This window comes from Oncorhynchus gorbuscha, unplaced genomic scaffold (assembly GCF_021184085.1).
Source record: "Oncorhynchus gorbuscha isolate QuinsamMale2020 ecotype Even-year unplaced genomic scaffold, OgorEven_v1.0 Un_scaffold_2767, whole genome shotgun sequence".
NCBI lineage: Eukaryota > Metazoa > Chordata > Actinopteri > Salmoniformes > Salmonidae > Oncorhynchus > Oncorhynchus gorbuscha.
In genome coordinates, this window is record NW_025747189.1 from 3,110 (window position 1) to 19,392 (window position 16,283).

Consider the following 16,283-nt stretch of genomic DNA (forward strand, 5'->3'; position numbering starts at 1 on the left):
TAGTTTAATGTAGACAGGACTCCAGCCAGGTCCCATTAGTTTAATGTAGTGGTAGACAGGACTCCAGCCAGGTCCCATTAGTTTAATGTAGTGGTAGACAGGACTCCAGCCAGGTCCATTAGTTTAATGTAGACAGGACTCCAGCCAGGTCCATTAGTTTAATGTAGACAGGACTCCAGCCAGGTCCATTAGTTTAATGTAGACAGGACTCCAGCCAGGTCCATTAGTTTAATGTAGTGGTAGACAGGACTCCAGCCAGGTCCATTAGTTTAATGTAGTGGTAGACAGGACTCCAGCCAGGTCCATTAGTTTAATGTAGTGGTAGACAGGACTCCAGCCAGGTCCATTAGTTTAATGTAGTGGTAGACAGGACTCCAGCCAGGTCCCATTAGTTTAATGTAGTGGTAGACAGGACTCCAACCAGGTCCATTAGTTTAATGTAGTGGTAGACAGGACTCCAGCCAGGTCCATTAGTTTAATGTAGACAGGACTCCAGCCAGGTCCATTAGTTTAATGTAGACAGGACTCCAGCCAGGTCCATTAGTTTAATGTAGACAGGACTCCAGCCAGGTCCCATTAGTTTAATGTAGACAGGACTCCAGCCAGGTCCATTAGTTTAATGTAGTGGTAGACAGGACTCCAGCCAGGTCCATTAGTTTAATGTAGTGGTAGACAGGACTCCAGCCAGGTCCATTAGTTTAATGTAGACAGGACTCCAGCCAGGTCCATTAGTTTAATGTAGACAGGACTCCAGCCAGGTCCCATTAGTTTAATGTAGTGGTAGACAGGACTCCAGCCAGGTCCCATTAGTTTAATGTAGTGGTAGACAGGACTCCAGCCAGGTCCATTAGTTTAATGTAGTGGTAGACAGGACTCCAGCCAGGTCCATTAGTTTAATGTAGACAGGACTCCAGCCAGGTCCCATTAGTTTAATGTAGACAGGACTCCAGCCAGGTCCATTAGTTTAATGTAGTGGTGGACAGGACTCCAGCCAGGTCCATTAGTTTAATGTAGTGGTAGACAGGACTCCAGCCAGGTCCATTAGTTTAATGTAGTGGTAGACAGGACTCCAGCCAGGTCCATTAGTTTAATGTAGACAGGACTCCAACCAGGTCCATTAGTTTAATGTAGTGGTAGACAGGACTCCAGCCAGGTCCATTAGTTTAATGTAGTGGTAGACAGGACTCCAACCAGGTCCCATTAGTTTAATGTAGTGGTAGACAGGACTCCAGCCAGGTCCCATTAGTTTAATGTAGTGGTAGACAGGACTCCAGCCAGGTCCATTAGTTTAATGTAGACAGGACTCCAGCCAGGTCCATTAGTTTAATGTAGACAGGACTCCAGCCAGGTCCATTAGTTTAATGTAGACAGGACTCCAGCCAGGTCCATTAGTTTAATGTAGTGGTAGACAGGACTCCAGCCAGGTCCATTAGTTTAATGTAGTGGTAGACAGGACTCCAGCCAGGTCCATTAGTTTAATGTAGTGGTAGACAGGACTCCAGCCAGGTCCATTAGTTTAATGTAGTGGTAGACAGGACTCCAGCCAGGTCCATTAGTTTAATGTAGACAGGACTTCAGCCAGGTCCGTTAGTTTAATGTAGTGGTAGACAGGACTCCAGCCAGGTCCCATTAGTTTAATGTAGTGGTAGACAGGACTCCAGCCAGGTCCCATTAGTTTAATGTAGACAGGACTTCAGCCAGGTCCATTAGTTTAATGTAGTGGTAGACAGGACTCCAGCCAGGTCCCATTAGTTTAATGTAGTGGTAGACAGGACTCCAGCCAGGTCCATTAGTCCCATTTAGTTTAATGTAGTGGTAGACAGGACTCCAGCCAGGTCCATTAGTTTAATGTAGTGGTAGACAGGACTCCAGCCAGGTCCCATTAGTTTAATGTAGTGGTAGACAGGACTCCAGCCAGGTCCATTAGTTTAATGTAGTGGTAGACAGGACTCCAGCCAGGTCCATTAGTTTAATGTAGTGGTAGACAGGACTCAGCCAGGTCCATTAGTTTAATGTATGTAGACAGGACTCCAGCCAGGTCCCATTAGTTTAGTGGTAGACAGGACTGCCAGGTCCCATTAGTTTAATGTGGTAGACAGGACTCCAGCCAGGTCCATTAGTTTAATGTAGTGGTAGACAGGACTCCAGCCAGGTCCCATTAGTTTAATGTAGTGGTAGACAGGACTCCAGCCAGGTCCCATTAGTTTAATGTAGTGCTCTCTCCTCCAGCCAGGTCCATTAGTTTAATGTAGTGGTAGACAGGACTCCAGCCAGGTCCATTAGTTTAATGTAGTGGTAGACAGGACTCCAGCCAGGTCCATTAGTTTAATGTAGACAGGACTCCAGCCAGGTCCCATTAGTTTAATGTAGTGCTCTCTCCTCCAGCCAGGTCCCATTAGTTTAATGTAGTGGTAGACAGGACTCCAGCCAGGTCCATTAGTTTAATGTAGTGGTAGACAGGACTCCAGCCAGGTCCCATTAGTTTAATGTAGTGGTAGACAGGACTCCAGCCAGGTCCATTAGTTTAATGTAGTGGTAGACAGGACTCCAGCCAGGTCCATTAGTTTAATGTAGTGGTAGACAGGACTCCAGCCAGGTCCATTAGTTTAATGTAGCGGTAGACAGGACTCCAGCCAGGTCCATTAGTTTAATGTAGTGGTAGACAGGGTTATCTGGGAAGGTGTCATGTCAGCTGCTGTTGATGTCAGACCTGAAAACACAGGAACAGCTGTGTCTCTCTACATGGCGTCAACACTGAGGTAATTTCCGCTTGGGCTTTCCGAGGTGATATTTGAATCTCTCCTCTCCAGACCAGCGTGGGGGGGAGCAGGGCGGTAACATGGCAGACCTGAGTCCCGGGGCGGTGGATGGTGGCGGCAGAGCGGAGCATCAAGCGGCCATCAACAGCATGCTGCAGGAGAGGATGAGTACTGACATCAGCGCTCTGAAGAAACAGTACTCGCGTATCAAGAGACATCAGCAACAACAGGCCAGGCAGCTGTACATACACACAGGTAACACACTGTCAACTCTACACAACAACAGGCCAGGCAGCTGTACATACACACAGGTAACACACTGTCAACTCTATACACACACTGTCAACTCTACACAACAACAGGCCAGGCAGCTGTACATACACACAGGTAACACACTGTCAACTCTACACACACACTGTCAACTCTACACACACACTGTCAACTCTACACACACACTGTCAACTCTACACACACACTGTCAACTCTACACACACACACTGTCAACTCTACACACACACACTGTCAACTCTACACACACACACTGTCAACTCTACACACACACACTGTCAACTCTACACACACACACTGTCAACTCTACACACACACACACTGTCAACTCTACACACACACACACTGTCAACTCTACAGTCACCACACTGTCAACTCTACACACACACACACTGTCAACTCTACACACACACACACTGTCAACTCTACACACACACACACTGTCCAACTCTACACACACACAGCTGTCAACTCTACACACACACACACTGTCAACTCTACACAGACACACACTGTCAACTCTACACACACACACACTGTCAACTCTACACACACACTGTCAACTCTACACACACACACTGTCAACTCTACACACAGGCACACTGTCAACTCTACACACACACACACACTGTCAACTCTACACACACACACACACTGTCAACTCTACACACACACACACACACACACTGTCAACTCTACACACACACTGTCAACTCTACACACACACACACACTGTCAACTCTACACACACACACACACTGTCAACTCTACACACACACACACACTGTCAACTCTACACACACACACACTGTCAACTCTACACACACACACACACTGTCAACTCTACACACACACACACACTGTCAACTCTACACACACACACACACACTGTCAACTCTACACACACACACACACTGTCAACTCTACACACACACACACACTGTCAACTCTACACACACACACACACTGTCAACTCTACACACACACACTGTCAACTCTACACACACACACACTGTCAACTCTACACACACACACTGTCAACTCTACACACACACACACACTGTCAACTCTACACACACACACACACTGTCAACTCTACACACACACACACACTGTCAACTCTACACACACACACACACTGTCAACTCTACACACACACACACACTGTCAACTCTACACACACACACACACACTGTCAACTCTACACACACACACACACACTGTCAACTCTACACACACACACACACACTGTCAACTCTACACACACACACACACACACACTGTCAACTCTACACACACACACACACACTGTCAACTCTACACACACACACACACACTGTCAACTCTACACACACACACACACTGTCAACTCTACACACACACACACACTGTCAACTCTACACACACACACACACTGTCAACTCTACACACACACACACACTGTCAACTCTACACACACACACACACTGTCAACTCTACACACACACACTGTCAAATGTCGTGGAAATTTCCTGTATTACCAAATCTTGAGGGTAAACCACACACAAGTCAGAGTTATCATAAAGTCCATCTTTAATTATATGAGCTCCATCACAACCCTGTGACTCTCAGATCAATTCAGTGTCTATAAATTAATTCTCTGAGAGACCCTTACACATTGCAACTGAGATCCTTTATAGCAAAGACACACATAGCCAGACAGCATTGGCTATAAATTGTCATTCAGCTTTGTCTCCTAATCTATGTTCTTATCTCGCTCTCAGACCATAAAACAAAACCTCATCAACATCCATATATCAAATACACCCCTCGTGGACAAGATCAGAGACACAGTGACTGGCACACAGACATTGTGGAGCCAAGAGATAATTGATTTAAAAGACACGTTTACATATGAAGACAAGTTTGACCTCTCCCCTCTCTGCGGCCCAACTAACTGACCCCATGACAGAGAACAGATAACTGAAACCGGCCAACAGTATTATACAAACATAGACATTCTGATGAGAAGTAACTCACAAGCATATAATGAATATAAAACATCTTATCTATGTTACCCAACTAATTCTGATTAATTCAACTTATTCTCACTTCCGGCGCCGACAGAGATGGCCGCTTCGCGTTCCTAGGAAACTAATTCTGATTAATTCAACTTATTCTCACTTCCGGCGCCGACAGAGATGGCCGCTTCGCGTTCCTAGGAAACCAATTCTGATTAATCCCCAATACAACTCTAGGTGGTGGTGTCTATAGATGGATAGATGGAGGTTGTGGTGTCTATAGATGGATAGATTGAGGAGGTGGTGGTGTCTATAGATGGATAGATTGAGGAGGTGGTGGTGTCTATAGATGGATAGATTGAGGAGGTGGTGGTGTCTATAGATGGATAGATTGAGTAGGTGGTGGTGTCTATAGATGGATAGATGGAGGTGGTGGTGTCTATAGATGGATAGATTGAGGAGGTGGTGGTGTCGATAGATGGAGGAGGTGGTGGTGTCTATAGATGGATAGATGGAGGAGGTGGTGGTGTCTATAGATGGATAGATTGAGGAGGTGGTGGTGTCTATAGATGGATAGATTGAGGAGGTGGTGTCTATAGATAGATAGATGGAGGTGGTGGTGTCTATAGATGGATAGATTGAGGAGGTGGTGGTGTCTATAGATGGATAGATTGAGGAGGTGGTGGTGTCTATAGATGGATAGATTGAGGAGGTGCTGGTGTCTATAGATGGATAGATTGAGGAGGTGCTGGTGTCTATAGATGGATAGATTGAGGAGGTGGTGGTGTCTATAGATGGATAGATTGAGGAGGTGGTGGTGTCTATAGATGGATAGATTGAGGAGGTGGTGGTGGTGTCTATAGATGGATAGATTGAGGAGGTGGTGGTGGTGTCTATAGATGGATAGATTGAGGAGGTGGTGGTGGTGTCTATAGATGGATAGATTGAGGAGGTGGTGGTGGTGTCTATAGATGGATAGATTGAGGAGGTGGTGGTGGTGTCTATAGATGGATAGATTGAGGAGGTGGTGGTGGTGTCTATAGATGGATAGATTGAGGAGGTGGTGGTGGTGTCTATAGATGGATAGATTGAGGAGGTGGTGGTGGTGTCTATAGATGGATAGATTGAGGAGGTGGTGGTGGTGTCTATAGATGGATAGATTGAGGAGGTGGTGGTGGTGTCTATAGATGGATAGATTGAGGAGGTGGTGGTGGTGTCTATAGATGGATAGATTGAGGAGGTGGTGGTGGTGTCTATAGATGGATAGATTGAGGAGGTGGTGGTGGTGTCTATAGATGGATAGATTGAGGAGGTGGTGGTGGTGTCTATAGATGGATAGATTGAGGAGGTGGTGGTGGTGTCTATAGATGGATAGATTGAGGAGGTGGTGGTGGTGTCTATAGATGGATAGATTGAGGAGGTGGTGGTGGTGTCTATAGATGGATAGATTGAGGAGGTGGTGGTGTCTGTAGATGGATAGATGGAGGTGGTGGTGTCTGTAGATGGATAGATGGAGGTGGTGGTGTCTATAGATGGATAGATTGAGGAAGTGGTGGTGTCTATAGATGGATAGATTGAGGAGGTGGTGGTGTCTATAGATGGATAGATGGAGGTGGTGGTGTCTATAGATGGATAGATGGAGGTGGTGGTGTCTATAGATGGATAGATGGAGGAGGTGGTGTCTATAGATGGATAGATGGAGGAGGTGGTCGTGTCTATAGATGGATAGATGGAGGAGGTGGTGGTGTCTATAGATGGATAGATTGAGGAGGTGGTGGTGTCAGTAGATGGATAGATTGAGGAGGTGGTGGTGTCAGTAGATGGATAGATTGAGGAGGTGGTGGTGTCTATAGATGGATAGATTGAGGAGGTGGTGGTGTCAGTAGATGGATAGATTGAGGAGGTGGTGGTGTCAGTAGATGGATAGATTGAGGAGGTGGTGGTGTCTATAGATGGATAGATTGAGGAGGTGGTGGTGTCTATAGATGGATAGATTGAGGAGGTGGTGGTGTCTATAGATGGATAGATTGAGGAGGTGGTGGTGTCTATAGATGGATAGATTGAGGAGGTGGTGGTGTCTATAGATGGATAGATGGAGGAGGTGGTGGTGTCAGTAGATGGATAGATGGAGGTGGTGGTGGTGTCTATAGATGGATAGATGGAGGTGGTGGTGTCCGTAGATGGATAGATTGAGGAGGTGGTGGTGTCTATAGATGGATAGATTGAGGAGGTGGTGGTGTCTATAGATGGATAGATGGAGGTGGTGGTGTCTATAGATGGATAGATTGAGGAGGTGGTGGTGTCTATAGATGGATAGATTGAGGAGGTGGTGGTGTCTATAGATGGATAGATTGAGGAGGTGGTGGTGTCTGTAGATGGATAGATTGAGGAGGTGGTGGTGTCTGTAAATGGATAGATTGAGGAGGTGGTGGTGTCTGTAGATGGATAGATTGAGGAAGTGGTGGTGTCTGTAGATGGATAGATTGAGGTGGTGGTGTCTATAGATGGATAGATTGAGGTGGTGGTGTCTATAGATGGATAGATTGAGGTGGTGGTGTCCGTAGATGGATAGATTGAGGAGGTGGTGGTGTCCGTAGATGGATAGATTGAGGAGGTGGTGGTGTCCGTAGATGGATAGATTGAGGAGGTGGTGGTGTCTGTAGATGGATAGATTGAGGAGGTGGTGGTGTCCGTAGATGGATAGATTGAGGAGGTGGTGGGGTGTCTGTAGATGGACAGATTGAGGAGGTGTTTGTGACCTGTCGGTCAGGAAGCAGCAGGCTCTGGAACGGAGGGGCGTTTCTGGGCTGCTGTTAGCTGGTCTGAGGTTAGGATCTGCTGTTAGCTGGGCTGGAGTGAGGATCTGCTGTTAGCTGGGCTGGAGTGAGGATCTGCTGTTAGCTGGTCTGGAGTGAGGATCTGCTGTTAGCTGGTCTGGAGTGAGGATCTGCTGTTAGCTGGTCTGGGGTTAGGATCTGCTGTTAGCTGGTCTGGGGTCAGGATCTGCTGTTAGCTGGTCTGGGGTCAGGATCTGCTGTTAGCTGGTCTGGGGTCAGGATCTGCTGTTAGCTGGTCTGGGGTCAGGATCTGCTGTTAGCTGGTCTGGGGTCAGGATCTGCTGTTAGCTGGTCTGGGGTCAGGATCTGCTGTTAGCTGGTCTGGGGTCAGGATCTGCTGTGAGCTGGTCTGGGGTCAGGATCTGCTGTTAGCTTTAGCTGGTCTGGGGTTGGAGGGTGCTGGTCTGGGGTCAGGATCTGCTGTGAGCTGGTCTGGGGTCAGGATCTGCTGTGAGCTGGTCTGGGGTCAGGATCTGCTGTTAGCTTTAGCTGGTCTGGCGTTGGATGATGCTGGCTCTTCTCTGTGACTGACAGGAGAGTGTCATTCTGTCTGGCCTGTTGGCTCCCCATCTAAACACGGCATCACTTAATAGGAATCTACTACTTGTGTAACAGACTTCCATTGGATTTGGCTCCCGAGCTTCTATTTCCCAAACAATTTTTCTAACTCCCAGATCAATCAAATTTAATCAAATTTATTTATATAGCCCTTCGTACATCAGCTGATATCTCAAAGTGCTGTACAGAAACCCAGCCTAAAACCCCAAACAGCAAACAATGCAGGTGTAAAAGCACGGTGGCTAGGAAAAACTCCCTAGAAAGGCCAAAACCTAGGAAGAAACCTAGAGAGGAACCGGGCTATGTGGGGTGGCCAGTCCTCTTCTGGCTGTGCCGGGTAGAGATTATAACAGAACATGACCAAGATGTTCAAATGTTCATAAATGACCAGCATGGTCAAATAATAATAAGGCAGAACAGTTGAAACTGGAGCAGCAGCACAGTCAGATGGACTGGGGACAGCAAGGAGCCATCATGTCAGGTAGTCCTGGGGCACGGTCCTAGGGCTCAGGTCCTCCGAGAGAGAGAAAGAAAGAGAGAATTAGAGAGAGCATATGTGGGGTGGCCAGTCCTCTTCTGGCTGTGCCAGGTGGAGATTATAACAGAACGTGGCCAAGATGTTCAAATGTTCATAAATGACCAGCATGGTTGAATAATAGTAAGGCAGAACAGTTGAAACTGGAGCAGGAGCATGGCCAGGTGGACTGGGGACAGCAAGGAGTCCTCATGTCAGGTAGTCCTGGGACATGGTCCTAGGGCCCAGGCCAGTTGAAACTGGAGCAGCAGCATGGCCAGGTGGACTGGGGACAGCAAGGAGTCATCATGTCAGGTAGTCCTGGGGCATGGTTCTAGGGCTCAGGTCCTCCGAGAGAGAGAAAGAAAGAGAGAAGGAGAGAATTAGAGAACGCACACTTAGATTTACACAGGACACCGAATAGGACAGGAGAAGTACTCCAGATAAACAAACTGACCCTAGCCCCCGACACATAAACTACTGCAGCATAAATACTGGAGGCTGAGACAGGAGGGGTCAGGAGACACTGTGGCCCCATCCGAGGACACCCCGGACAGGGCCAAACAGGAAGGATATAACCCCACCCACTTTGCCAAAGCACAGCCCCCACACCACTAGAGGGAAATCTTCAACCACCAACTTACCATCCTGAGACAAGGCCGAGTATAGCCCACAAAGATCTCCGACACGGTACAACCCAAGGGGTGGGGGGGGGGAACCCAGACAGGCCGACCACAACAGTGAATCAACCCACCCAGGTGACGCATCCCCCCCCAGGGACGGCACGAGAGAGCCCCAGCAAGCCAGTGACTCAGCCCCGTAACAGGGTTAGAGGCAGAGAATCCCAGTGGAAAACGGGGAACCGGCCAGGCAGAGACAGCAAGGGCGGTTCGTTGCTCCAGAGCCTTTCCGTTCACCTTCCCACTCCTGGGCCAGACTACACTCAATCATATGACCCACTGAAGAGATGAGTCTTCAGTAAAGACTTAAAGGTTGAGACCGAGTTTGCGTCTCTGACATGGGTAGGCAGACCGTTCCATAAAAATGGAGCTCTATAGGAGAAAGCCCTGCCTCCAGCTGTTTGCTTAGAAATTCTAGGGACAATTAGGAGGCCTGCGTCTTGTGACCGTAGCGTACGTATAGGTATGTACGGCAGGACCAAATCAGAGAGGTAGGTAGGAGCAAGCCCATGTAATGCTTTGTAGGTTAGCAGTAAAACCTTGAAATCAGCCCTTGCTTTGACAGGAAGCCAGTGTAGAGAGCTAGCACTGGAGTAATATGATCAAATTTTTTGGTTCTAGTCAGGATTCTAGCAGCCGTATTTAGCACTAACTGAAGTTTATTTAGTGCTTTATCCGGGTAGCCGGAAAATAGAGCATTGCAGTAGTCTAACCTAGAAGTGACAAAAGCATGGATTAATTTTTCTGCATCATTTTTGGACAGAAAGTTTCTGATTTTTGCAATGTTACGTAGATGGAAAAAAGCTGTCCTCGAAATGGTCTTGATATGTTCTTCAAAAGAGAGATCAGGGTCCAGAGTAACGCCGAGGTCCTTCACAGTTTTATTTGAGACGACTGTACAACCATTAAGATTAATTGTCAGATTCAACAGAAGATCTCTTTGTTTCTTGGGACCTAGAACAAGCATCTCTGTTTTGTCCGAGTTTAATAGTAGAAAGTTTGCAGCCATCCACTTCCTTATGTCTGAAACACATGCTTCTAGCGAGGGCAATTTTGGTGCTTCACCATGTTTCATTGAAATGTACAGCTGTGTGTCATCCGCATAGCAGTGAAAGTTTACATTATGACAGATGTGTCTGTCTTCAGTAATCAGGACTCAAAGCTCCTTATAACCCAAAGCAGTATTTTATGTAACTCTGTAAGCTTCTTCATCTTGTTCCCGTGATAAATGTAAGCTCTGCGCTGAGGTCTGAGGTTGGGGCAGAGCCAGATTGTTGTCTTAATGCTAGATGTTTCTTATTGCTGCATGTGGAATCCTCTTTATATTCACGTCATGCTATGGTGTTATTATTGTCCTGCTGCTGCAGTAGGCAGACCGATCATTGACCAGTGTGTGTTCTCTCTGTAGATAGATGTCCAGCCACCAGCGTGTTAGCATCTCAGCTACATCCTTCTCCTGTCGTCAACCACCTGTTGCTAGGCAGGAAGCCCAGGAACAGCCTGAAACACCCTCCCTCCTCTCCGTCCAGCCTGCGAGGTGTCCCCCTGCCTCAGGCACAGTCCAGCCCTGCCACCCCTGGCCCCGCCCCTAACCCCACCCCTGGCCCCGCCCCTAACCCCACCCCTAGCGGGGAGAGGGGGAGGATCAGACTGGTATCTCAGGCTGAAAACTGTCAGAGCAGGGTGGGGTCCCCCTGGCGTGCCCACGTACGTGCCCACCGCAGGAACATAGCCCGGGCACGGGTTCAGCTAGGGTTTGGAGACATGGAGGACAGACACCCTCATCAGACGGAGGAGGACAGACACCCTCATCAGACGGAGGAGGACAGACACCCTCATCAGACGGAGGAGGACAGACACCCTCATCAGACGGAGGAGGACAGACACCCTCATCAGACGGAGGAGGACAGACACCCTCATCAGACGGAGGAGAGAGAAGGAGTGGGTGAGGGAAAGGCTGATGATGATGAGGGAAGTCACCTCCCTGTGTCACCTGCCCAGGCCTCCAGTAAGGAGGTGCCAGCTGTGGTGGAAGAGGAGGAGCACCTGTTGTCTCTAGAGCTGGACTCTGGATCAGAACTAAACCAGACCCCACCTCCACTACCCTCCTCTCCTAGAGAGACTGACCCAGACACACTACCCTGCTCTCCTAGAGAGACTGACCCAGACACACTACCCTGCTCTCCTAGAGGGACTGACCCAGACACACTACCCTGCTCTCCTAGAGAGACTGACCCAGACACACTACCCTGCTCTCCTAGAGGGACTGACCCAGACACACTACCCTGCTCTCCTAGAGAGACTGACCCAGACACACTACCCTGCTCTCCTAGAGAGACTGACCCAGACACACTACCCTGCTCTCCTAGAGAGACTGACCCAGACACACTACCCTCCTCTCCCACCATCCCAGAGCTGCCTGTCCTGCCTCCTCTTCCTCGACCACCCTCATCACACCACCACCACCATCAACAGTCTGACCCTTCAATCTCCTCTCAGAACATCTACTGTGTGAGACTCTCTCCTGGTAGCCCTGTTACCCTCTCTAACCCCCTCCCCTGTTACCCTCACTAACCCCCTCCCCTGTTACCCTCACTAACCCCCTCCCCTGTTACCCTCTCTAACCCCCTCCTCCTGTTACCCTCTCTAACCCCCTCCCCCTGTTACCCTCTCTAACCCCCCTCCCCCTGTTACCCCTACTAACCCCCTCCCCCTTTTACCCCTACTAACCCCCTCCCCCTGTTACCCTCTCTAACCCCCTCCCCTGTTACCCTCACTAACCCCCTCCCCCTGTTACCCTCACTAACCCCCTCCCCTGTTACCCTCTCTAACCCCCCTCCCCCTGTTACCCTCTCTAACCCCCTCCCCTGTTACCCTCTCTAACCCCCCTCCCCCTGTTACCCTCTCTAACCCCCTCTCCCTGTTACCCCTACTAACCCCCTCCCCCTGTTACCCTCTCTAACCCCCTCCCCCTTTTACCCCTACTAACCCCCTCCCCCTGTTACCCTCACTAACCCCCTCCCCTGTTACCCTCTCTAACCCCCTCCCCCTGTTACCCTCTCTAACCCCCTACTCTCCTCACTAACCCCCCACCCCCTGTTACCCTCACTAACCCCCTCCTCCCCTCTCTAACCCCCTCCTCCCCTCTCTAACCCCCTCCTCCCCTCTCTAACCCCCTCCTCCCCTCTCTAACCCCCTGTTACCCTCTCTAACCCCCCTGTTACCCTCTCTAACCCCCCTGTTACCCTCTCTAACCCCCTGTTACCCTCTCTAACCCCCTCCTCCCCTCTCCAACCCCCTGTTACCCTCTCTAACCCCCTCCTCCCCTCTCCAACCCCCTGTTACCCTCTCCAACCCCCCTGTTACCCTCTCCAACCCCCCTGTTACCCTCTCTAACCCCCCTGTTACCCTCTCTAACCCCCTCCTCCCTCTCCAACCCCCCTGTTACCCTCTCTAACCCCCCTCCTCCCCTCTCCAACCCCCTGTTACCCTCTCCAACCCCCCTGTTACCCTCTCCAACCCCCCTGTTACCCTCTCTAACCCCCCTCCTCCCCTCTCTAACCCCCTTCCTCCCTCTCTAACCCCCCTGTTACCCTCTCTAACCCCCTCCTCCCCTCTCTAACCCCCTTCCTCCCCTCTCTAACCCCCTGTTACCCTCTCTAACCCCCTGGTACCCTCTCTAACCCCCTCCTCCCCTCTCTAACCCCCCTGGTACCCTCTCTAACCCCCATACTCCTGGTACCCCGCTATCCCCCTCCCTCCCTCCCTCCTGCCCCTCCACCCCCAGCAGGTGTTCTCTCCCTTCCCGAGTGTGAAACAGCACAGGAGGTCAGCTGCAGCCCGTAACCTGGGTCTCTACGGTCCCACAGCCAGAACCCCCACAGTTCACTTCCCTCAGCTCAGCCTGAACCGTCCCTCCTCCACTCTCTCCACCAGGAAGCGCTAGAGGCCACGCTTCACTGACTGACTGGCTCTGGAAAATATACAGCCTGATTCTCTCTGATGGTGTGGATCTGTGGCATTGGGACAGGGGACTGTACCTGAGAGGAACAGACAGGGACAGTATGATCCACTGCTGTAGTTAGGCCCTTAACTCTTCACAGTGTAGGTCACTCCCTTCTCAACCACTGGGAGAGGAAGAGCTGCTATGAAACCCACTGTGTTGTAGTCATCTCCCTGCAGGAAGCTGTAAACTGGCTCTGTCTGGCTGAATGTCATCATGGGACATCTCTGTCCAATCACCTTCTCTTCCACGTCAAGTTCTCTTCACCATAACACAATGTTGAACCCTTAAAGCTCCTTCCTCCTCTCAGCTGATTTCTGTTTCCACTTCCTGTCTGCCTGTTACTTCCTGTCAATGTCTCTCCACAGTAAGACTCCATTCTGAAAGATCCATAGACCATATCATGATCTGTCTGCCATTGATCTGATTGTATTGTTCTCTACAGTCTGTTCTCTACAGTCTGTTCTCTACAGTCTGCCATGGATCTGATTGTATTGTTCTCTACAGTCTGCCATGGATCTGATTGTATTGATCTCTACAGTCTGTTCTCTACAGTCTGCCATGGATCTGATTGTATTGTTCTCTACAGTCTGTTCTCTACAGTCTGTTCTCTACAGTCTGCCATGGATCTGATTGTATTGTTCTCTACAGTCTGTTCTCTACAGTCTGTTCTCTACAGTCTGCCATGGATCTGATTGTATTGTTCTCTACAGTCTGCCATGGATCTGATTGTATTGTTCTCTACAGTCTGTTCTCTACAGTCTGTTCTCTACAGTCTGCCATGGATCTGATTGTATTGTTCTCTACAGTCTGCCATGGATCTGATTGTATTGTTCTCTACAGTCTGCCATGGATCTGATTGTATTGTTCTCTACAGTCTGCCATGGATCTGATTGTATTGTTCTCTACAGTCTGCCATGGATCTGATTGTATTGTTGGTAAATGAACCCCCACCATCCTGGTGTCAGAGGTCACTGCACTCCTAATAAAGAAGGTGAAAGGATGCTGTCGGCTGTTTCATTTTATCTTGGTAAGAGCTCCATTCAATCTGCCTATAAAATGTCAATGTTCTGAGCCGATAACGCAGACCTTCCCATGCTACAGGTTGACCGTCTCGCCCGGTTTCACTGCTTTGGCGAGCTTGAAATGTACTTTCCCAATGAGCAGATATATGCAGCGTCTCCACTAACGTTGCCTTTAAACTTCAGTAACACTGTAGCTCTGAACTCAGGGTTATAACACTGTAGCTCTGATCTCAGGGTTATAACACTGTAGCTCTGAACTCAGGGTTATAACACTGTAGCTCTGAACTCAGGGTTATAACACTGTAGCTCTGATCTCAGGGTTATAACACTGTAGCTCTGAACTCAGGGTTATAACACTGTAGCTCTGAACTCAGGGTTATAACACTGTAGCTCTGAACTCAGACCATATAACACTGTAGCTCTGATCTCAGGGTTATAACACTGTAGCTCTGAACTCAGGGTTATAACACTGTAGCTCTGAACTCAGACCATATAACACTGTAGCTCTGAACTCAGGGTTATAACACTGTAGCTCTGAACTCAGGGTTATAACACTGTAGCTCTGATCTCAGGGTTATAACACTGTAGCTCTGAACTCAGACCATATAACACTGTAGCTCTGATCTCAGGGTTATAACACTGTAGCTCTGAACTCAGACCTATAACACTGTAGCTCTGAACTCAGGGTTATAACACTGTAGCTCTGAACTCAGGGTTATAACACTGTAGCTCTGAACTCAGGGTTATAACACTGTAGCTCTGAACTCAGGGTTATAACACTGTAGCTCTGAACTCAGACCATATAACACTGTAGCTCTGAACTCAGACCATATAACACTGTAGCTCTGAACTCAGGGTTATAACACTGTAGCTCTGAACTCAGGGTTATAACACTGTAGCTCTGATCTCAGGGTTATAACACTGTAGCTCTGAACTCAGACCATATAACACTGTAGCTCTGAACTCAGGGTTATAACACTGTAGCTCTGAACTCAGACCATATAACACTGTAGCTCTGAACTCAGGGTTATAACACTGTAGCTCTGAACTCAGGGTTATAACACTGTAGCTCTGAACTCAGGGTTATAACACTGTAGCTCTGAACTCAGGGTTATAACACTGTAGCTCTGATCTCAGGGTTATAACACTGTAGCTCTGAACTCAGACCATATAACACTGTAGCTCTGATCTCAGGGTTATAACACTGTAGCTCTGAACTCAGGGTTATAACACTGTAGCTCTGATCTCAGGGTTATAACACTGTAGCTCTGAACTCAGGGTTATAACACTGTAGCTCTGAACTCAGGGTTATAACACTGTAGCTCTGAACTCAGACCATATAACACTGTAGCTCTGAACTCAGGGTTATAACACTGTAGCTCTGAACTCAGGGTTATAACACTGTAGCTCTGAACTCAGGGTTATAACACTGTAGCTCTGAACTCAGACCATATAACACTGTAGCTCTGATCTCAGGGTTATAACACTGTAGCTCTGAACTCAGGGTTATAACACTGTAGCTCTGATCTCAGGGTTATAACACTGTAGCTCTGAACTCAGGGTTATAACACTGTAGCTCTGAACTCAGACCATATAACACTGTAGCTCTGAACTCAGGG

At 48.6% G+C, this 16,283-nt stretch overlaps 1 protein-coding gene across 1 annotated transcript; it reads left to right on the plus strand.

Annotated features, from left to right (window-relative positions):
- Positions 1-2,685: 2,685 nt before the first annotated feature.
- LOC124026555 (TBC1 domain family member 30-like) lies at positions 2,686-12,283 on the plus strand. Its single transcript, XM_046339465.1, has 3 exons — positions 2,686-3,014; positions 11,045-11,827; positions 11,972-12,283. Exons 1-3 carry the CDS (start codon positions 2,840-2,842, stop codon positions 12,208-12,210), a joined length of 1,197 nt encoding a protein of 398 aa, XP_046195421.1. The 5' UTR covers positions 2,686-2,839; the 3' UTR covers positions 12,211-12,283.
- Positions 12,284-16,283: the final 4,000 nt, after the last annotated feature.